At 51.5% G+C, this 22,759-nt stretch overlaps 2 protein-coding genes across 8 annotated transcripts in view; both read left to right on the top strand.

Annotated features, from left to right (window-relative positions):
• CCDC124 (coiled-coil domain containing 124) overlaps positions 1 to 2,492 on the top strand; it is a 40,451-nt gene extending 37,959 nt beyond the window's left edge. Inside the window, exon 5 of the mRNA XM_012542156.3 lies at positions 102 to 2,492. Within this exon, the coding sequence (XP_012397610.1) occupies positions 102 to 306 (205 nt within the window). The 3' untranslated portion in view covers positions 307 to 2,492. The remainder of the gene's footprint in view (positions 1 to 101) is intronic.
• A 2,166-nt stretch (positions 2,493 to 4,658) lies between these two features.
• KCNN1 (potassium calcium-activated channel subfamily N member 1) overlaps positions 4,659 to 22,759 on the top strand; it is a 38,067-nt gene continuing 19,966 nt past the window's right edge. For 2 of the 7 annotated variants that reach the window (XM_031948229.1, XM_031948228.1), the window contains exons 1-3: positions 15,655 to 16,099; positions 20,086 to 20,565; positions 22,515 to 22,610. In XM_031948229.1, coding sequence (XP_031804089.1) covers positions 15,812 to 16,099; positions 20,086 to 20,565; positions 22,515 to 22,610 — 864 coding nt within the window. In that variant the 5' untranslated portion in view covers positions 15,655 to 15,811. Of the gene's footprint in view, positions 5,904 to 15,247; positions 16,100 to 20,085; positions 20,566 to 22,514; positions 22,611 to 22,759 lie in introns of those variants that run through there. The other 5 variants (XM_031948232.1, XM_031948231.1, XM_031948233.1 and 2 more) reach the window with 5 other exon arrangements.

Genomic DNA, 22,759 nt, shown 5'->3' with positions numbered 1-22,759 from the left:
GGGCTTGAGGGCCCATGTCCCCAGGCTTGGAGGGCGTGGTTGGGAGGCCCCCCCTTTGGCCTCCTCTTCCTGGTCTTGACCCCGCCCCATCTCCCTTGCAGTGTCAGCGAAGACTCTGACCGTCACCCTGAGCGCCGCATGAAAGCTGCTTTTACTGCCTTTGAGGAGCTGCACCTGCCCAGACTGAAGAAGGAGAACCCCAACATGCGCCTCTCCCAGCTGAAACAGCTGCTGAAGAAGGAGTGGATGAGGTCCCCCGACAACCCCATGAACCAGCGGACCATGGCCTACAATGCCCAGAAATAGAACTTGGGGAATAGAAACAGGCAAGGGGAGAGAGGGATCCATCCCAGTCTGGACCGCCGGTCCTCCGGCTGCCAACTCAGGCTATGGGTGGGTGGGAAGAGGACAGCCCCAGTTAGAACCAGTGGCATTTTTAAAAAATCCATGCCCCTCCCCTGTTCTCAGTACTACTGATTAAAAGAAGAGTCACCCGTCCAAGGTGCCTGCTGTCTGGCCTTATCTGCTGCCTCCCTGGGAACACGCTTCTGCCCTCCTCTGACTTCAGAGCAGAAGGGTCCCCATCCCACTCCCTGACCCGGCATGACAGCACTGGCCACCTTTTTTCTTCCTCTCTCTGTCTCTGTTATCTCTCTATCTCTCTAATTTTTTGGGGGGTGGTGGTGGAGATACAGCTTTAATTTTCATCTGCAGGATCCCAAAGTTCAACATGAATTTCTCAGGCCTCGCTGACTTTGGCAAGGCAGGGAAGGGGCCCTCTTCCTCTCTTAAAAGAGGAAGTTGAGCCTGTCCTAGGTGAACAGGGCTTCTGCCTGAATTGGGGTCTAGATCCTAGTTTTCCTCTCCTCATTGACCTTTGAACTTTATGCTGAAAGTGTCAAGGGAGATTTACGTGTATATAACTGGCTTTTCCCTCCTCTTGTGCTTGTAATTGCTCAGAGGACAAGTGAGTAGTGGCCCCAGGCTCTGTAGGTTAGGCACCTGCTCCCTCCTCCATGAGACCGCTCCATGAGACCCCTCCAAGCTAGTTAGATGGACCGGTTACAAGCACACCCCATATTCCCTTCACTCTGGTCATCTGCTTTTTGCCAATTTTATCATGTACCCGATTCCTTAGGAGCATGTTCAGTCACAAGGTGAAACTGGCCTCCAAGGAACTAGGTAACTGCCTTCATTGTGGGGCTCACTTAATTCCCACTGGGGTTATGGGCAGCAGAACTGAGTTCCTTAAACCAATAAAAGATTTGGGCAGCATTAAAAAAATTTTTTTTTCATAATAAGTGATTTAAACTTAATTTTGCTTAATTCTCCCGCCATTATGTAGCTAGAGACTAAAAGTTGCCCCTTTCTTCTTGTCCCCCTACTCTCTCCTCCCCCATTTACTGTCCAAGGTTCCTGGATCTTAGCAGTACAGGGCTTATTGACTTCCTCTCCCACCTGCCACCTTCCCACCAAAACTTAAGGGGCACAGTCGTCGGCACACCCAATGGCCACCACTCCTCAAGTGAGAGTCCCCACCCAGAGATGTTCTATTCTAGGCCTAGCTAGTGCCGGACCTCCCTGCTCCCACCAAGGGTTTCCTTCTTTCTCAAGGGCTTGATGCACGTGTTTGGGGCTGTAGAAGGCTATAGCTGCTGCCTCCAAAAAGCACTTGCACTTTGGGACCTCGAATTTTTCAAGATATCAGAGTTTCTCCTCGTCCTAGCAAAGGTCACCTCCAGCATTAGTAGTAAGACAATAGGGAACTGAGGAAGTAAAAGGCAGGGTGACCTCTATCCAAGCCAGTCTCTTTTCCTGCTTCCTTTTCTTTTCTTTCCCTTACCAGACAGATAAAAGTTTGCATTTTTGGTTTTAACTTGCAGACAACTGAATACTACTTAAAGGACCGCCTGGTCCTTTAAGCCTCCCCTGCTTAGTGTTAGGAGACTTCTTCCCTTTTAATTCCCCTGGGAAGTATTTGGGCTTCTGGGAAATTAAGGGAAGGGAACTTAACCTTGAAAGAACCATGAAATTTGGAGCAAAGTGCCTGCTCCCCAGGTTGAGAGAGGGACGAGAGGGTCCCCAGGGGATTCTCTGGGCCTATATGGAGGAAGGGTTTAGGAAAAAAAACTCCTTTTGATTAAGTGGGGGAACCTGTTCTCCACACCTGGAGCTTTTCTTTTCCCTTCCATGCTGAAATCCTATCCATTCTGGAAGGCCCATGCCCAGGAACTTCTCTGATTACCCTGCTTCCCAAGAAGAAGCAACCTCTAACCACAGCTTTGTGTCTGGGCCCCTCTTGTAAGCTTTATCCCCTTCTCTTTGCTGTTGTAGTTAGTCTCCATGCTCCTGCCTTTCCCCATGCTCCCAATGGGGAGTCCATCCCTGTCTTTCCCTCTCAATGTAGCCCACAATAGGGCCCTGCACACAGATACTCAGTGTGCGATCCATTCATTAAATAAACAGAACTGGGTCCCAAACCTTTGTCTCTATCCCTTGTGTAGGTGTCTGGTATCTGACCCATTCTGACCCGTTGCCTAACACTTGAACTCCAGAAGGAGGCAGATGGCCGTTTCTGCAAGAGCCCTGGTCTGAGCGTTCCATTTCAGGCAAGGCAATCCCCATCCCCTGGGGAGAGCAACATGGACACAACCTAAATTTTTAACTAATCAGGGGCTTTTACAGCCTGGGAGAGAGAAGGGGCTCTTGAGTGAGGATGGCCTGATGTCTGGGTGAGGGTCATACAGCCCCTTCCAGTTCTAGCCTGGGAGTTAGGGAATCCCTTTTGGCAGGGGGCAGATAGCTGGTGCTCCTGGGGGATTGAGTGATGGGCCTGCTTCCTCACCTGTAAAATGGGGATAATCACAGCCCTCTGTCTCAGAATTGTTGTAAAAAAGCATTTAACGGGTGCTATATAAATGCTGATCCCTTCCCTTCTCTGAACCTCTTCCTTTCCAATGAGGACAGACACTTCCTTTGCTGCTTTGGCAGGCACCTAATTATTGGGGGCAGCCCATTTGGGACAGCTGAATGGAAAGAGTTCTGGACCTACAGTCAAACATTAACTGTGTCTCTGGGCGAGTCACTTCAGCCCTGCCTCTATTTCTTAATCTGTAAAATAGGATTAATAATAGCATCCACCATTCCCTGCCATTATGAGGATAAAATGAAATATGAATTGTACTCTCACTACATTTTGGGGACAGGGGGACAGGGAAGCCTTTGGGAGAGTCCTGTAAAGCGATCCAGTTTCTTGCGGCGGCAGCACGAGTCGCCCCGCCCCCTCCTGTGCAATGCGGCATCCTCAAGCGGAATCCCCGGCTGGTGCGCATGCGCCGCCCAGGAAGGGGGAATCCCTGCACACACCCCCTTTCTGCTGTCCGTCGGCGAAGGCTGTGGGGGAAACCGGCTCAAACCGGAGCTACAATGAATTATTGATCCCTGCGGGTGGGGTGGGAGTGCTACGAAGTGAGCTTAAGGAAAGGCTAGGCAACCCCCTTTCGTCTCTGCAGGCCTGCCCGTTGCCATGACGATGTGGCGCTTCGGACGTCTGGCGGGGGCGGCTGAAGCCGGGGAAAGCCAGGCTCGCAGAGCGCCTGCGCGAGGCGCTCGGCTCACGAGCCGGGGCTTCCCTGAATGCTGGGCTTGCCGGGGAGGGGGAGGGACTGCGGTGACGTGGCGGGGACTGCGGGGCTCCGAGGGCCAACTGGGAGAGGAGAGAGAGAGAGGAGGGGGAGATACAGGACAAAGGAAGGGGAGACATGGCGAAGGGGTACACGCGAGGATGCACAAGGGGTGGCGGGGGCTGTGATAGCGGGAGAGAGGAGACCTCACGAGGAAGCATAGGATGCAGGAGGGAAAAGGACACGGTGGAGATGGGGAGGGAAACACCAGGCGGGCGGGCCGGAGCAAAGGACGCAGGCAGGGACCCAGGGATGGAGAAGGCAGACACGGGGATGCTCCACGGGGGCCCAGCATTGCGGGAAGGGGAGACACGGAGATTCACAGTACACGTGCATCAGGGGAAGTCTGGAGATGCAAGAAGCTTTAGGGGAGCCCCTGCAAACGTGAGGGGGCCCCCGCGGCACTAGTACCAGCACGAGGAATCCCTCCCCCTACCCCCCGCACTGCGGCATCCTCCGCGCGGAATCCCCTAGCCCACGCGCATGCGCCGCCCCCAGGCCGGGGAATCCCCCCTCTTCTCCCTCCCCCATATCCTCTCCGCAGTCTGTCTCGAGGGGGCTGGTGGAGAAACTGGCTTAAACCAGAGCAAGGATGAATTATTGATTTGCTGAAAGAAGCAGACGGAGGGAACTGGGAAAGGAATGGGGGAGGGGCGGGGGCTCTCGCTCTTTTCTTTTGAGATTCCCTTCCCCCCAACTTCCCCTTCGCGGTTCATCCCGGCGGGGCTGCCCGTTGCCATGACGACCGGGAGCCTCGGTTGACAGGCTGCGGGGGCGGCTGCTCGGCTGCTCGGGGGAAGCCAAGCACGCTCGGCGCTTGCGCGAGGGCCCAGGGCTCACGAGCCCGGGCTTCCCCTCCTGCGTGCGTGGACCCGCAGGTGTGGGGGGAAGGGCGGAGAGCTCCGCAGAAGATGCAGCCTGGACTGAAGGGAAGGGGTCCCGGCCTCCTCCCCCTAGGCTGCACTAAGACCGGGGCGGGTGTGGGAAGGGGGACAATGGGGGCAGGAGACCAAAGTTAGGGCTGTTGAGGTCTACCTGGAGGTCTCCAGTGGAACGCCCTCTGTACTATTTCGACTGCCAAGTGGACGGAGGGCTGGAGACGGCCTGCTGGTCAGTGACAGGCTAAAGCGCTGGAGGACACCGAGCTTCTCCCCTAAGCCAAAGCCCGTGTTTTAAACATTGCTGGGCTTGCAGCGCGCTCCTATGGGAGCCAGTAACTGAAATTGAAGCTAAGGGCCCCCCCATCCCCAAAGGGCAACGGAGCCCTGCGGGGTGGCGTGAATGGACTGTAACGCATGACAGAGGAGGAAACCGGGGGAATCGTGGAAAGGAAGTCGTCCAAGAAAGGCATGCGCTAAAATGGACTGTTCCCATTCGGTGAGAGCCCATGGAACAGCCCAAGTCCTCCTCTGGTAACCTGGACACGTCTCCCCAGCGACTTGTCCGGCCCGGGAGACGAGACCCCCAGGGATTTTTCAATAGTGAAAAGTAGACCCCCAAAGGGACTCCGTGCACAGAGTAGAGCCACACTTAATACTCGGTTCTTAAGCTCCGCTGGACAAGGACAGGCTAGAACAATCCAGAAAGCTGAAGCCGTGGGTGGGTTGGACCAAATGTAAAAGTCTTCCTTTTGGGGGCAAAGAATCAACTTCAGAACGCCACGAGAGAAGCCCAAGAGTTCGTCTGGAAAACCCCAAACTTAGTGGACTTCAGGGTGCCTTTGGCGGCAGCCCAGGAAGCCAATGCCTTTAACTCTGGGATGGAGGGATAGTGTCCGGAACTGGGGAGCTATTTAGTCCTCCCGCCCTCTTCTCTGGTCAGACCCCATTTGGGAAATTTTAGGTTATAGGAGTCGAATTTTAGCAAATGATTAGAAGAGGATAAAAATACAGATTGGCCGAGGAGCTCAATTAGGACTCTGAAGAGCCTTGAGTTTGTGCTATCCAAGGATCAATCAAAGTTTGGAGAAAAAAGACCCGAGGGGGACATGACAACTGCCCTCAAGTATTTGTGGGGCATTCCTTAGACTAGTATTTGGCCCCAGAGAGACAGAGCTAGAAGGAATGGGTGTCACTTGCAAAGAGGCAGATTTAGTTTTGATTTAAGGGAAAACTTGTTAACAATGAAAGCTGTGGTGCCAAAAGGGAATGGGCTGCCTCCATTCTTTGGGTTCTTTGTCACTGGATATCTCCAAGCAAAGGCTGGATGACCACTGAGCAGGTAAGTTCTAAAACAGTCTGTTGGAAACAGATCTGAGAATCTGTGATTCTGTGATAGGGGAGGGTAATTTGGAGGGGGGAAGACAAAGGAGTGATGGGGAGGGGAATGAGGGAAGAGGAGGAAGATAGAGCCACAGTCGGCCAGGCGGTGGAAAATACAGGGACTTCTGGAGAAAGGCCCCTCCCCAAGCTGGGAGCTGGCCAAGGCAACAACCAGCTTGTCAAGAGAAAGGAGGATGGAGTGGGAATGGGAGGGAGGATGGATGAAGGATGGAGGGAGAAGGGGAGTAGGAGGAAGGGAAGAGCCCTGGGCTGGGAGTCTGCAGACCTTGATCCTGCTGCTATCTCTGTGACCTTGAACAAGTGTCTTTACTCCCTTAGTCTATTTCTCTTGGACTGAAAAACTGGGGAGCTGGATCTGCTGGTTCCTAAGATCCCATATATCTTTCTCCTGCTCTTTCTCTTTCACACAGATACATGCACACCCTTCTATCACCCTCTCAGCACACTTCTCTGAACCTTCCCCCCCTCACACACACACCCCTACTCACACGTGCATCCTGACACTGAGTGCCTGGCATTTTTCCCTACCCTGTTTCCTGGCCAGCCCTGAATTCATACAACTGAGCCCTTTTCACACTCTCTGCCTGCTTTGTTCATGTGTGTGCTATTCCCAGCACCCCTTCAGATACAAATATATGGCATCTCACATACAGCATTTTCCTTCCCTCTTGACCCTCATGTTCTCCTTTGGTGCCCTTGTGCTGTTTCCCACATCCCTTTCTCTTTCGTTGGCATTTTCTGATATTCTCTCTCTCTCTCTCTCTCTCTCTCTCTCTCTCTCTCTCTCTCTCTCTCTCTGTCTCTGTCTCTGTCTCTCTTATACATACACACACACAGTGTCCTCCCTCTGATACGCTCTGATTTCCATCTCATATCCAACATCACACAGTTTCATTCTCATACACACAATAGTATTTATTTTTTACTCCCTTATCTTTCTTACATACCTTTGTGTATTCTTTCTCTCACTATCATTCTCTCCTTAAACACCCTTGTTGTCTTTGACACACGCCCACTTGTGTTCTCCCCTCACACACACACACACACACACACACACACATCCCTATGTTCTGTCACACACCTCCATATTCTTTCATACAGATGCCTACCTTCTTTCTCCTATTCCCTTTGTTCTCTTTATCTCTGACTCTTCCCCTTTCCCTCATCCTCCCCTTCTCTCTTTTCTTTCTCTGCCTCTTAACTCTTTTTCTTTCCCTATCTCTCACGCATACACACATTTATTTTTTTCTCACAACTGGGATGTGTGAAAGATCAGAGACAGAGAAATTAGAAAGAGAAATGAGAGGAGAGACAGAAGAAAGAAAGACAGAAAGAAAGGAGAAACAGGATGGGAACAGAGGGAGAGATAAAGGAAGAGAGAAGAGAGAAAGAGGCAGAGAAATGAAATAGGGAGAAGAGAATCATGGTGGGGATAAAAGAGAGAAAATAAAGAGATAAAAAAGAGAAAAGAGGAAAAAAGAGGGAGAAGGCAAGAAAGAGAGAAAATAGATGTGTATTTGTGAGACAAAATACAGGTTGTAAGACAAAATATAGATATATATGAGAGAACACAAAAGTATATGTAAGAGAAAAAGCATGAATGCATCTCTCATATCCCATGTTCTCTCTGTCTCTTTATTTCTTTTGTCTGTGTGTGTGTCTGTCTTTCTGTTTGTCTCTGACGTTTTCCCTCTTTTATACCCTACCTCATTCTATCACACATATCCATTGTTCTCTTTTACACACTGTTGGGTTCTTTCACATACCCCCATGCGCGCTCTCTCTCTCTCTCTCTCTCTCTCTCTCTCTCTCTCTCTCACACACACACACACACGTCTATTTCTTTTTCATTTATATATAGTATTGCTCTCTCTTCCTCTCTCTTTTCTCTCTCTTCTCTTGCTCTGTTTTTCTCCTTTCTCTCTTTTCTCTCTCTCATTCTCTTTCACAAACACTCCCCCTATGCTTTTCTCTTATAAATCCTTGTTCTCTTTTACAATCATATTCTCATACACCCCTCTCTCACACACATACACCACCTATGTCCTCTCACGTACACACTCTCTGCACTCACATTTCTGCTCTCTCGAACACCTACTTTCTTTCTCTTACACATACTCTCACCCACACTCATGTTCACTCTTACACACCCACATTCTCTCACACATACCTCCATGTTCTCTCTCTTACCTCACATTCTCACTTTCTAACACCCCACATTCTCTCTTTATCTTACATACTGATGCCTTTATCTCTTGTACACCCCCACATTCTCTCACACTTCCCCAGGTTCTTTGCCACACACTCCTATTTTCTCATATCTACCCTTGTTCTCTCATATGCCCACATTCAAATACACTCTTGTGTCCCCACAAATGACCCCCATTTTCTCCTCTCACTTTTATCTTTCTTGCACAAACTAAGCTCTCTCAAATCTCTTTCCTTTTTGCTGTTTTATCTTCACTTCCCCAGGTGGGAAGGAGAGGAAGTATGATAGAGAAGTGGGAGCAGGGGCAGGGAGGGAGGTGAGGAACATGATGGAGGGAGCCCACCTGCAGAGAAAGAAGGGAGGGGGTGCTACATGGGCAAGATGGAGGGGAAAATCTCATCCAATGACTGCAGCTCTTCCACGCTGGCCCAGTGCTGTGGGGAGGGCTCCGAAGAGCATCAGGGCTATTTTTAGAACAAGGAGAGAGAAAAGGAGAAAGGGACAGCCCCAGAGAGAGTCCAATTGGGAGAGAAAACTCCCCTATTCAGGGGGTTCCTAAACCCCCAGTGCTTGGGCATCCCTCACACCCGGTAGGCAGCCCAGCCATGCCAGAAGGGGAGGGGGGATGATGAGGGGTCTCTCCCTATCCACACTATACCTATTACCCCACCCACCCCGCAGAGGTTAATAATCGGGATACCCTCGGCTTGAAAGAGAAACCGAAGGTTGTACAAGTCATTGCTAAGGGAAGAAGAGGAGGAAGAGGGGAAAAAAAATTATATCAAAAACAAAACGAAATTCACTGTCTGCATGTTTATTAACCACAATATGAATCACAGAATGTCAGAACTAGAAGAGATCTTAGAAACCTTATAGTTAGAATTCCAAGTTTTACATATTAGGGCTGGGGGGAAGGACGAGGCGATAAGGGACTTGCGGAGCCCTGAGCCCGATGGGCTGACAAAGAGATCTGAAATTCAAAGTCTAGACAAGATTCATGACGGTTCCTGCCCTCCTGCGGAAGGTTAAACTGCAAACACAAGTAACTCTAAATCAGAACATTTCATGTCAAGTATGTTAAAGAGATTTTTAAAAATACTGAGTGAATATTGTCACATCCATTCAGGCAAGGCTTCCTGAAAGAGGGAGTATTTGAGTTGGGCTTTAAAGATTGATAGATTTATTGTCATCATCATCATCATCATCATAATCCACAATATTATTATTATAACCTCTGCTTGTCTCAGTTTGCTCATCTGTAAAATAGGTATAATCATAGCACCTAACTCCCAAAGTTGTTGTGAGGATCACATGAGATATATGTTTAAAGCACTTTGCAAATTTTAAACTTTTTATATAAATGCTAGCTAATATTAATATTATTATTATTAATAACAACTTATAAGAAACAGTCTGGTGTAGTGAATATTAGGTCAGGCTTAGAATCAGAAAGACCTACCTCTGGCAAAAATTACTAAAATTTGTGTGTAATGCTGGACAAATTTCTTGATTTCTCTGATATTCTCTAAAGCTAAGGTGTGGTCCTGCCTCTGATCTTTATCATTAGGGGGTATTTCCACACTGAGTCTGAACCAAAGTAATAATCATGACAACAACTACTACTATTACTACTACACAGTCATTGATGCATATATCGCTCTTTAAAGCTTTCCAGTTTTTCTACACATTTATCTCAAGAGGAGGATTAGAAGGGACAAGAAGACAGTACAGACAAAAAGAATAAGTATCATAATATATATAAAAAAATAAGTATAATATATAGATAGATAGATAGATAGATGGAGAGAGAGAGAATACATAAATAAAAGCAGAGGATAGGTAATTATTTGGCATATTAGGCAGGCAAATTGTACCCTAATCAACTCAATGGGTGCATGGAGTGGACGCAGGGGTCCTCAAACTACAGCCTGTGGGCCAGATGAGGCAGCTGAGGACGATTATCCCCCCTCACCCAGAGCTATGAAGTTTCTTTAAAGGCCCACAAAAGAAAGTTTTTGTTTTTACTATAGTCTGGCCCCGCAACAGTCTAGGGACAGTGAACTGGCCCCCTATTTAAAAAGTTTGAGGACCCCTGGAGTAGAGTATAGCATTTGAGGAAGATAGGAATTGTGAGAACAAAAAGGTCTCTTGGCACCAGATAGTTGGAAAGTCTTGAGAGCCAGGCAAAGGAGTTTGAACTGGATACATTAAATGAGGCTGAGATGACCAGAATCCTGCATCAGGACCAGGGACAGAGCTGAGCTCTGCCCCAAGGCCTGGGAGGCTTTTGCTGCAATCAGGCCCACTGGCAGAAATGAAGGCCTGTACTAGCTAGGGCAGAGGACAGTGAAAAGAGCAATGGAATTTCACTGGCGTCAGGGTCACTCTGAGCCTCACTTTCCCCATCTACAAAATAGAGTAATAAATAGGACGTAAAGTACCTAACCAAACAGGTCAAGGTATTTTGAAATTTAAAGGAGATAATGGATGTAAAGTACCTTGAAATCCTTAAAGGGCTATAGAAATGTCAATCATTATCACCATCTTCATTGAGGGAAGACACTTCAACATTTTGTTGTCCGTGAGAATGAGAGAAGTCAAAGATAGGCCCCAAAGTTTTGAACAAGGGAGAATAGGGAGTGCTAGTGCCCATGACAAAAGAGAGGAAAAATCAGAAAGGGCAGAGGAAAGATTAAATAAGTTTCTCCTTGGACTTGCTGAGATTCCAGAAAGAACTTCAGATGAAGATGGAACTGGGAAACTAGAGCTCAGCTTTACACTGATAGCCATCGGCCATCCCTATGATCTGACGATCACCCAGAACTGTTCCTTCTCCATGATGGAGAATGCCAGAAGCCTTCTCTCTAATCACTGCTGCCTCTCCTCCTCCTTAACTTCTCTCCTTATCTGTCCACCCACCATCTCCAATTCTCACAGCCCAACCCTGTTTCAGCCTCATTTCCCTGCCTTCCTTATCTTGGCCCTATGCTTGACCAATTCAATAGATGATCTCAGTTATTCTTTATCCTTTGCCCCCTTGTCCTATCATCAGTTCTGCTTTGCTAAGCCTTAAAGCTGGAACCCTCCCTCCCCATTCTCACTCATTTGCCTTCTCTTTTCTATTTGTTGGTAAGTGCTGCTGAAATAAGTCACCCAGTGCTGCTAATTGAGTTCTCCACAGATTTATGTCCTCTGATATCAATTTGGCCTTCAAGGGTGCATACGATGCTTTTATTCTTCCCTGTTTGACTACCTGTCAAAATTTCCACAGCAGCTCTTCTGGACCTTCTCCTCTCTCTTTAACCTGTCAATTTTTCAATAGAAGATCCCAACTCTTAATCCATTGAGAAAAGAAACCATCCATCCACCATGACATTTACATCATGCCTCATTCTCTCCTTGTATGATTCGGTCTTTAAAGAGGACATGACCCTTTTTGCTAAAGCTCACTTCTTCACTTATGCTCTCAATCCCATTCCCTTCTGTACACTGCAAAAGTTTGCTCCTTTGATCATTTTCTTTCTTTTTGTTAATCTCTCCTTATTCATTGGTTTCCAAGTTTCTCCATAGCCTTTTTAAAAAAAATCACTTAACCTTGCAATCCTCTCATGCTCTTGTCCTACAGTATATCAGTTTTCTCTTCTATAACCAAAAAGAGTTTTCTGTGCAAATTATCTCAATTTCCTCACCTGCTTCTCAGTCCCTGGTGATCTGTTCTCCAAAGCTACCACCAGACTAGAATATCTACCATCAATTTCTTCTCTGTTCACCAGTGAGTGGTCTTTCTCTGTCTTCTGTGTCTTCTCTGTGCTGCTGATACCCCCTCAAGCCAGATACTCTCTCCTCCCTTGGTTCTGTGATTACCACCCCCCTCCTTGGTTTTCTGTCTGGGTGACTACTTTGCTTCACCATCCTTCTCGATTTCACTAAGTGTGGGTGACCAAAAAGGCTCCATTCTGGGGCCTCATCCGTCTCGGTTGGTGATCTCATCAGTTCCCATGGGTACACCTGAGTGTCGTTTCCATGCAGACTCCACATCTACACATCCAACCCCCCAACCTGTCTCCCAAACTTCAGCCCTACCTACAAATTCAATATTTCTGAAACAGAAATGTATTCTATTTTCCCCAAAATTCATGCATCCTTCAAACTTCTTTATTTCTCTTGAAGTCACTACCATACTTTTAATCCATATAAGGTTTGCTACCTCACCCAATCTTCCCTTTCCATTCACTTGCCAAGTCTTGTCAATTCTCTCTTCACAGCTCTGGCATCTGTCTCTTTTCCTTCTCTCACCCTCACCTCTTGTCTTGATTCAGTGATTTCTCATTAGTCCCTGCTTCTAATCTCTCCTCTCCCTAGTCTACTTCTACACAGCTGCCAAATTGATATTTCTAAAATACAGATCCCTTCATCTTACTCTCCTGTTCACAAGCTCCACTGCATCCCTGTTGCCTCTGGGACAAAATACAGCCTGGTCTTCAAAGTCCTCTGCAATGTGGATCCCACCTCCTTTTCCTGTCTGATATCATAATATCCCCCCTTTTGTGCAATCTCTGATTCAGTCAGACTGGCCTGTAATCGTTTTCCCCATGTGAGATTCCATTTTCTGCCTTGATGTTTTTATACAATTGTCCCTTATCCCTATCAGGTAGCCCCTTTTCATTTCTATTTTATAGAAATGGACCTGGCAGCCCATAAGTTCCTTTCAAAGCATAGCTTGGGCCTCTCTGGACTGCCCTATTTATCTGTAATCTCTCCTTCACTTTTGAAATTACTTAATATTTATTGATTTGCTTTCCCACGGTCTCCCCAGTAGAATGGAAGGTCGTCTCCATATCCCCAGTGCCTAGCCTAGTGTCTGACTCCAAGGAACTACTTACTAAATGTTTCCTGAGCTTAATTGCTAAAGAGCTTCAGAACTGTACACAGAGATTTGGGAGTCCTCTTTAATGGTGCTAATTGAATCCATGGCAGTGGATAAGATCACAAATAATAACAACTGACATTTATCTGGAGTTTCTCATGATCTCATTTGAGATGTCCTCAATTTCCCCAAGCCTTCCCCACTCCATCCATTCTGCCACACTTTGTGTCTCAGTATTCCAGATGAGATCTGGCCAGGGCACATACAGGATAACAAGACCATTATTTTCTCCTTCCTGGGAGTTCTGCCTTTCCCAAAGCAGCCCAAGATCATAATATTTTTTTTTTTTTATATATCATCTTACCCTGTTGGTTCATAATCAGTTGGTAGTCCACTAAAGCACTGAGCTCTTTTTTTCCCCAAACTGCTGTCTAGCAGTTGCCTCCCTCATCTTGTTCTTGTAATGTCTATTTTTTAAACCTAGATTTGAGACCTGACATTATCCCTGTTATGTTTAATTTTATTAACTTTATTAGCTCTATATTCTAAAGTGGCAAGATGTTTCTGTATCCTTTGCAATCCAATGTGTTTGTCATCCCTGCCAGCCTTTTGCAGTTATTATGATGGGGTGCTATGTTCTAAGGGGCAACCTGGCTCTGACATTTTATGTCCTAAGGGTCCCCATCTCTGATATTCTGTGTTCTAAAGACCCTCTACGCTCTACATCCTGAGCTCTCCAAGCTCTGACATTCGGTTTCCCAAGTGCCTTCCCAGCTCAGACAACTAAGGGCCCTTAAAGTCCTGACCTTTTCTGTTCTATGGTCCTTTCTGATAGAACCTCAGGGTCACAAAAATCTCAGATGGGGAAGAGGCCCCACAGGTCAGCTAACTAAGCCTGCCCTGCTTAAGAATCCCTCCCCCATTATATCTGTGACAGATGTCATAGAGCTGCCGCTTGAAAATTTCTAGTAAGGAACAAATGCTCCCTTCCAAGGAGGCACATTTCGTTTTTGGACAGCTCTAATTGGTGAAGACTTTTTCCTTCCATTGAATTGCCCCCTTCCTCTCTGCCAGCGCTCCTCATTGCTCCATGTTTTGTCCCATGGGACCAGACCTGGCTTCTCATGTCCATTTCTACTCTAACCTTCTATATTTGAGTCTCCTTCCGAATTCTATGTTCTACATGCTAAGGACTCTTCCATTTCTGAGATTCCATTTATTCCAGGGATCCTCCCAGCTCAGCTTTTATGTGTTCCAAGAGCTCTTTCAGACCTCACGTTGTGAGATCCTAGGAAGGCATGACCCAGCCTGGCCGAGGAGGGGCCGCCATGTGGATAAGACTGGCTATGGGCAGATGAGATAAAGGGGCCGTTCTCCCTCTAACCACCATCAGTCTGGGGGAAGAAAACCCTAAGTCCTGGGGTTCCACCACCAGGCCCGGTCCACTTTCTACCTGGGGAGAGTTGCACCAAGCTGCTCCACTAGCAGTATTGATTGACAGTTCAGCCCACCAGTGAGAGAGGAGAGACAGGACCACCTGCCCATAGTGCCTACCCTGGATGGATCTCCCCCAAGGTCATGGCAGCTGCCTGGCCCTTCTAGACTAGTGAATGGGGCACTGCATCACTGGCTCCCTTCTCGGGCTACTCGGCCCCTCGGCTTAGACCTGCCCCTCTAAGCCCAGAAGAAGGAAGCTGAGCAAAGCAGGGGCTCACGGGCGGAGGGCAAGGAGCGCTGTGCTGGGGGATTCTGGGCCGGAGCCTTCCCTAGATGCTGGGACCTGGCCCAGCATCCTGCCCCCCCAGGTGCTACTGGTGTCAGGGCTGGCGTGAAAGTCCAGGGAGTCAGGGTGTGAGGCTGCTGAGGCCCTGGGAGGCCGCACACCCAGCTCTGAGAGAAGCGAGTACCCCCTGGGCCGGGAAGCAAGCCGAAGCCCCCAGGACCCCGCGGAAGGCAGGCACGGAGCGGGGGAACACGGACTGGAGGGGCGGTGGGGGGGAGGCTTAGAACAGAAGGAGCCTGGAACACCCTCAGGAGGGGAGGGCAGAGCTGCAGGAGCCTTAGAACAGTGACTTCTGGAGCGGCCTGGGCGCGCCGGGACCGGGCAGGCCCCGGAAGCCCTCTGGGGAGCCTTGCCCGGGAGGCCCGAGGCTGGGGAGGGCTATGTGACTTGGCCAAGGTCGCACGGGGAGTAGGGAAGAAATCGGGCACCCACACGCAAGTGCTCGGCTCCCCGGCCGGAGCGCTCGCTCCTCCACCCCCGAGGGCTCTGGGAGCCAGGCTTCTTCTCCCTCCCAAGCTGGGGTCCGGCGGCTGGCTGGGACCCTCTTCCGCTCCTGCGCCCGCTTCCCCGCCCGGAGAGAAGAGGGACTCGCGTGGCCGAGCAGCTGCGCCCACGGCCGAGGGGCCGGGTGCGCAGGGCACCTGCGAGAGATGCTGCCCCGCGCTGCCCCGGGCCCAGGGCTCACCGACTCGGCGCGAGCCTGGGACCCCGCAGGGGGAGGGAGATGGGGGCGGGGCTTCGGGTCCGAGGGGGCGGGGCCTGCTGGGCGGGCCGAGAGCGTCACGAGGGTCTCGCGCCCGCCCGAGCCCACCAATCAGCGGGCCGGCGCGGACGTCCCCGGCCCCCGGGAGGGCGCGGGCCCCAGTCGGGCGGGCGGCAGCGGCGGCTGCAGCGGCTGCAGCCCCCAGTGGAGGTGGAGACGGCGCGAGGCGGCGCGGCTGCTGCCGGCGCGGGGCGGGGCGCGGGGCGGCCGGGCCAGGGCAGGGCATGCACCAGCCGCCGCCCCCCGCCATCCCCTGCCCGCGCCCGCCCCGCAGTCGCCCCCCGGAGTCCCCGGGCCATGGCCCGCCGCCGGGCTACTGGCACTGCCCGCCCCCGCCGCGGCCCCGGCCCGCGGCCCCGGGGGAGAGCCCGCCGGGCTCCGGGGCCAGGACGCGGCCGCCCCCTCAGCCGCCGCCGCCGGCGCCCCTCGGAAACTTCTCCCGCTCGCCCTCCTCCTCTTCCTGCCGCTCCGCCCGCGGCCCCTGGAGCCCGAGCCCGGCCCCGCTCCAGCAGGTAGGCGGGCGGCTCGGGACGGGGCGCCGGAGCCCCGGGGCCCCCGGGGGGAGGGGCGGGCGCTGCAGTGAGGGGCTGCGGAGGCCGGCGGCCGGGCCCGGCTTCCGGGGCGCGGGACGGGGTCCGGGCGGGGGAGGGGCCCCCGGGGAGCGCTCCTTCCCGCGGCCGGGGCCTGGGCGGCCGCGAGTGCGTGCGTCGGTGCCGCACCGGGGAAGGCGGGCGGAGGGCGCCCGGCGGCGGCGGCGGCGTCAGGCCGGCTCGGGAGAGCTGCCGCTAATTGCACCCCGCTGACGGGGCGGCCGCCGGGGAGACGCGGCAGGGAGCGCCCCGCCTGGGAGAGGCTAGTCCCGGCCGTTGCATAATGCGAGGACCTTCCTCCTTTGTCTGGAGGGAGAGGGGGGCAGGAGACCGAGCCCAAGCTGGCGGAGGACCCGGCTCCCGGGGGAAGGGAGGGTCCCTGCGTGGAGCCCCTGACCCCAAAGAAAGGGGAGGACCGCGGTCCGGTAAGCTGCTGCGGCCCCTCCGCCCGGGGCAAGGCGGCCCCCAGCCTTCTGTGGCAGGCGCTTCCTTCTGGGAAAGTTAAGTCCTCTTCCCGGGGGCAGGGAGGCCGAGTGCCCGAGCTCTGGGTCACTTCTCAGGGGGACTCCCGCCGCTTGCTTCCCTCTGGGAAAGTTGAAGTCTGGGCGCTCCTCCCTCTTCCGCCCCACTGAATGGGGGGCCTGGGGGCGCCTCGCGCCCCTCTGAGCCCCTCTTCGCGGCCCCTGCGCAGAGCTCCCTCCTCCTTCCCGCTCCGAGCCGCCTGCTCCGAAGTAGCTCTCTGCCCCCACGGAGGGTGGGAGATGCGGCGGAGCTCCCCCCGGGTCCCTTTGCCAGCTCTGGGTCCCCCGTCTGACCTTGAACAGACCCCTTCCTTGCTCGGGGCAAAGCGGGGAAGCTGGTCTCTCCCGGCGCCCTCGCTTTTGTGTTCCGACGTCCTTTCCAGCCCTCAGGTGGCCTTCCCCATGCCTCTGCCAGGTTTCAGGATGCGTGCTGAAGGCCCTCCCTGCTTTGATGAGCTATTAAAGGCTTCTATGACTCGTTCCCAGGAGCTCCTTCTAGCCACATTACCACTTCCCAGGGCTGGTGAACCTGTATGGGCGTGGGGGGGGGCTGAGGGGAGAAACCCTTCCCTTATCTCCCCCCAGGACCACCTGAGGCAGCATCCTTGGGTCTTCGCTTGACAGAAAATCCACTCCTATCCTAAACTGCCAGAGTGAGAGGGGCACTGAGACATCAAGCTCAACCCCCCCCCCCATTTTATTTGGGTAGGAATTGAAACCTGGAGAGGAGGAAGGACTGTGTCAGACACAGTGTGACCACAACTGACGGGAGGAAGGAGGGTTTTTCCTGAAGCACACTTGGTCTGTTTGTGAGACCTGGGCACATCTGCCAGGGGACCTTTTGGCCAGTCCAATAGAGCGGCGACCTTAGGCGTCTCGCTGAGCCTGCACCTCCCCAACCAGGACTCTTCAGAACTGGAGTCAGAAAATATGGGGAGGGGTTGCAGGTTAGGGGGAGAAGGCCAGAAACAGCAGCATGGCGGGAGCTCCTGCAGGCTCCTGTGTGTCCGGAGGCACTCAGCCGAGGAGCCAGATTTCCAAATGGCAGCTTTGTCAATGCATTTCTAGAAGGTCACTTGTTCCCAGCCCTCTGGCCCACTCCCTTCCCCTCCCCTCTTGTTAAACCCCTTTAATAGCCTTCAGCCTCCACAGCCCTGGTGAGAATTCCACCACAACCCTGCCATCCTGTGTGGATTTAAGTCGCAGCATTCACTGGGTGATAGAGAATCATAGATTCACAGAATGACAGAGCCCAGAAAGGCCATTAAACCATGAGATTTCAGAGCTGAGAGGGCCCTCGGGCCAGACTCAGCAGAATCTGTGAGCCAAGGGGCATGGAAAAAACACTCATGTAATAGGGTAGGAGCCCTGCGGGGAACATCAGATTACAAATGGAGAAAACTGAGTTGATTCCCCCTACCTTCCCCCCTCCCCCCGTGTTTGCTGCTTCCTAACCCCCTCAAGGTGTGACCTTGAACACCAGGTCCCTTGAGCATCCTGAGCCTCAGTTTCTCCCTGTGTAAGATGAGAGGCTTGGAACGGATAGCTCCTTCCAGCTGTGATGTTCTTGCATGTCTTGTCCTTTGTAACAAGTGTCCCTGCTCTCCTCGTGGTTTGCCAGCTTTTTGCTTTGACCTTTCTTTCTCCGGCTTTTTGGTTCCTTTTCCAGGCAAAAACAACATCTCTGCCTGTTCACCTTGGGAGTATTTTTAACAGGTCGTTCTGAGACTAGGGAGTGAAGGGATAATTAGCCCTTTGTTTGGCTGTGGGAGCTGGGCAGGCCCATAATCATCCCTCACATAGGCACCCAGCTTTATAGTTTGCAAGGTGCTTCTGCAAAGTGATTTTGATTAATCCAGTATCATTTTTTTGATCCTTATGGCAGCCCTGGAAGGGAGGTGATATGACTTTTACTATCCCCTTGTTATGAATTACTAATGGGGAAACAAAACCTCAAAAGGGGAAGTAATTATCTGTGGTTCCAGGTCCATGCAGAGTCAGGTCTGGAATCCACGTGCCCTGCCTCTAGCCCCAGCAGTCTCTCATCCGTGGAAAGCTGCCTTTATCTTGATGAGATCTTCCTACTCAGAGGTTTCCTTCTACCCTGATTCTTGGGCCCAGAAAAGAGCATCTTTTTTCCTCCATGTTGAGAGCAGGTAGTCACCCTGATGCCCAGATTTATCCTCCAACCACTTAGACCTCCTGCCTCCCTGGCCCATCCCAGACAGCCTCCTTCTGCTCTGATACCCTCACCCAACCACCCAAATCCAATAGACCTTTCCCAGAACTCTATCCCAAGCAACTTTCCTTGGAAGGCCCCAGATGAACTTTAGCTAGTTTTGACAGCATTGACTTGTCAACCCTGAATTGCCATGGGCTTGACTGGTGTGATGTTCATGATTGCTATTTGTTATGTGGTGACTGTGGAACCTGAGTAGCCTGGGGCAGCTAAAACAAAGGGGCTAGACTAGACTGCACTGGAGTTCCCTTTCGGTTCTGTGGCCATGATCTTGTACCCCTCAGGGACTCCTCCTCTTGGGACTTGTTTCCTCAGATGTCCAATAGAAGATGGATATCTAAGGTTCTTCTGGTTCTGCCCCGAAAGTTCTGTGGTTCTGTGATGGGCAGGGAAGTGCCAGTCCCCTGAGGCCCATCCAGATAAATCATCAGGCAGCATTAAATTAGACCTTAGAAAAAGGTCCCAAGGAAAGGCTTGGAAATCCTAAAACACACTCCTGGAGAATTGAGGAGAAGTTTGAGCACATTTCTGATAGGCTCTCTTAACCTGGCTCCCCAAGAGCCTGTGTGAGTAATGTGGGGTACCAGATACTCGTTGCCATAAATTAATCCAACTGGCTAGCCAGCAAAAGACATTGAGGAAATGAGCATAAAAGGAACCTGCAAGTTATATCTGAGTCTCAGTTTCCTTGGGTATAAAATGTGAGTGTCAAATTATTTCTAAACTCTGGGATCCCTTCAGGTTTCTACCCCTGTGCATAATTAGAGGTTAGACTCTTAGAAATAAAGAAATAAATATTTTTATATTTTAGAAATGGACTTAGATTAACTTAGAAATAAACTCGGGATTCCAGGAACTTCTGAAGTAAATATTAAGTTCCATTTCTGAGCTCTCTCCCCATTCCACTGTCAGCCGGCCCTCATTGACAGGTAAATGTGGAGAGTAAAGCGGCCATGGGAGTTGAGCCCTGGGCCTGGCCGGCCCCCGTGCCTGACAGGAATCCCCTCGGTGGTGCAAGACGGACGGCTGTCCTCTCCCCGGCTCTGAGTTTGCCTGTCTTTGTTTTCACGCCATCCAATGACAGTGAGTCCTGCCTTGCATCATCGAGGGGGCCCTCCTGACTCACAGCCTCCCCTTGCTGCCCGCAGGTTGGCGTCGACAGTGGGAGGCTGAGCCATGCCGCCTCAAGATCAGCCAGCAGCGAGCCCAACCCCTTTGTCCCAAGAGCTATGAACAGCTGCAGGTACAACGGGAGTGTTGGGCAGCCCCCAGGTGCTCTCGGCTTTTCCCTCCACGAGCCTGAGAGCCAGCCCTTGCAGGCCCTGGGTGGCGGGGGCACCAGCCGGAGCTCGGGCCTGGAAGTGGTCGTGTCTAAAGGGGAGCAGGTGCGGGTATCCCCGGCTAGCCTGCACGATCGAGTGGAGGAGGCGGAGGAGGAGGAAGAAGAGGGAGACCACACTTCCCGGAGGGGCCCCCGGAAAACTCAGAACATCGGCTACCGGCTAGGACACCGTCGGATCCTCTTCGAGAAGCGCAAGCGGCTCAGTGACTACGCTCTTATCTTTGGCATGTTTGGCATCGTGGTTATGGTGACTGAGACGGAGCTGTCCTGGGGCGTCTACACCAAGGTACCGCCTCCTCTCGTCGGACCCCCTCCCTGGGGGTCTCCTGGGAGACTTCCTTCTGCAGGCGGGAAGGCCTCCCCTGGCTTTCTCCCCGGGGATTTTCACTCTGGCTCTTCCCCACTGGCCCAGCCCTTCTCTTTGAGTCCCAGTGAAGCTGTGGGCTTGGATGGGCCCGAGCAGGGCCTAGGAGCCCACAGCAGGATCAGTGTCAAGCTTTGCACACTTGGGTGCGAGAAAACGGCATCTCTGTTTTCTCTGAGCTTTAACTGAAGTGTGGTGGGTTTTGGGTGGTGTTTTGTTGCATGATTCCTCAGTTTATTACCTGGATGTGTTACCCTGCTCTGGGTCCTACAGCAGACCCCAAGGGGAGACATTCCATGAGCCGTAAAATTTCTTCTGATAAAGGAGAGGCCCCTGACCCCAAAAACATAAAGAAGCCATGGACGGGGATCAGTGGCAAGAACACCCTAGTTCTTGGCCATGGGGAGGACTTGGGTTCAAGTGCCACTTGTAGTCTTAAATATTTGCATGACCTTGGGCAAATAACAACCTCTCCAGCCCCTGTTTTCTCAACTGAAGAAGGCAGGGGTCCCTGGTCCCTTCCTTGAAGAGACCAATTTAGCACCTGCCATCCTTGCTCCTGACCCTCAGGGGAGGAGCCTTTTCTATGTAAATGAGTGTCATGGGGAAGGATGCCAGGCAAGGAACGCAGAGGTGCTTTAGGCTCTGCAGGAGGGAAATCCAGAGGAAAGAGTGGGGAGAAGGGAAATAAAACCCAGCCAGTGAGAGTCAAAAAGGAGGGGCCTTTCTCTGGGACCATGCACTCAGGATCCCTGGAGACTTACACCGCTGCCCTTGGCCCTCAAGCTGACTTCCCAGGAATTTGTAGGGAAAGTGCCTGAGATCTAACTAGTTCATGGGCCAGAAGAGCTAACATAATAGCCCTAGGGATGGCCATGAAAAAAGAAATCCCCCTCCCACATCACTTTTGCCATCTGCAGAATGGACATGATAATACCGAAACCCAGGGGGTGCCCTCTGTTAATCGATTTGTGTTTCACATCACTTGTTTTTCTCAGTCAGCCCTGGGAGATGTGAATGGTGTGTGATGGAATAGCCCTTGTGATCACAGCTTAGAGGCTGAGGTCAAGGACTGGCTCCAGAGCTTCTGGCTGTGTGACTGTGGGCAAAGGGCTCCATTCTCTTTAAGAAGGACCCCTCAAGGGCAGCTAGATGGCACAGTGGAAAGAATATTGACCCTGAAGTCAGGAGGACTGAATTCAAATGTCTCAGACACTTAACCTTTCCTAGCTGAGTAAATCACTTAACCCCAATTGCCTCAGCCAAAAAAAAAAAAAAAAAAAAGAGCCCCTTAAGCTTGCACTTCAGATCCCACTTTGTGGGTCCAGATCCTTGTTATCACCTAATGAGGAGGATGGAAGAAAACCAAGAGCCAGAGAGGTGATCAGGCCCCCTGGAGGCCAAGGGACTGCCAGCTCCCTGTATTTCCCATTATGTCACCTGGCCTCCCAGGGCACCATTCTACAAATATTTATTAAGTTTTTTTCAGGCTAAAGGTAGAATGTCCCACTGCCCCAGACTTTTCCATGAAGGATTGTTCCTCTTTCCTTGTTGTCTTGCTATGTCCATAGACCTGCCTCCAGCCTATTACCAAAAGGAAAAGCTGGGGGGCTTTGCTAATGTCTAGGAAAGAGTACTGGATTTGAGGTCAGAGGATCTAGATCCAAGTGCTGCCTCTTGTAATTAATTACTGTACAATTTTTAGCAAAATACCGGATGTTTCTGAGTCCTTTCTTTTTCTTTAAAATGAGGATGGGGTGATCCATGCATTCTGAAGTTCTTCTTGACTCTAAATCTACAGTCCTTTGCAAAGTGTGACCACCCCTCTAAATCCCCCAATTATCATGGACCCATTTCTCTGTCTTTCCCAGGAATCTTCATATTCATTTACACTAAAATGCCTTATCAGCCTCTCCACTGTCATCCTGCTGGGTCTCATCATCATGTACCATGCCCGGGAAATCCAGGTGAGTGCTTCCCCAGCCCCACCCCATGCCCATGGAGCTTCTGCACCCCAGCAGCAGAAGGCAGCTCCTTCTGGCCACAGCCTTGGAGAAACACCTCTGCTGGACTAGGGAAGTGGGCCTGCCTCTGGAGGCTTCTGCTTCAAGAGACC

The sequence above is a fragment of the Sarcophilus harrisii genome, chromosome 1, assembly GCF_902635505.1.
Source record: "Sarcophilus harrisii chromosome 1, mSarHar1.11, whole genome shotgun sequence".
Lineage (NCBI taxonomy): Eukaryota > Metazoa > Chordata > Mammalia > Dasyuromorphia > Dasyuridae > Sarcophilus > Sarcophilus harrisii.
This window is presented reverse-complemented; position numbering and strand designations above follow the sequence as displayed.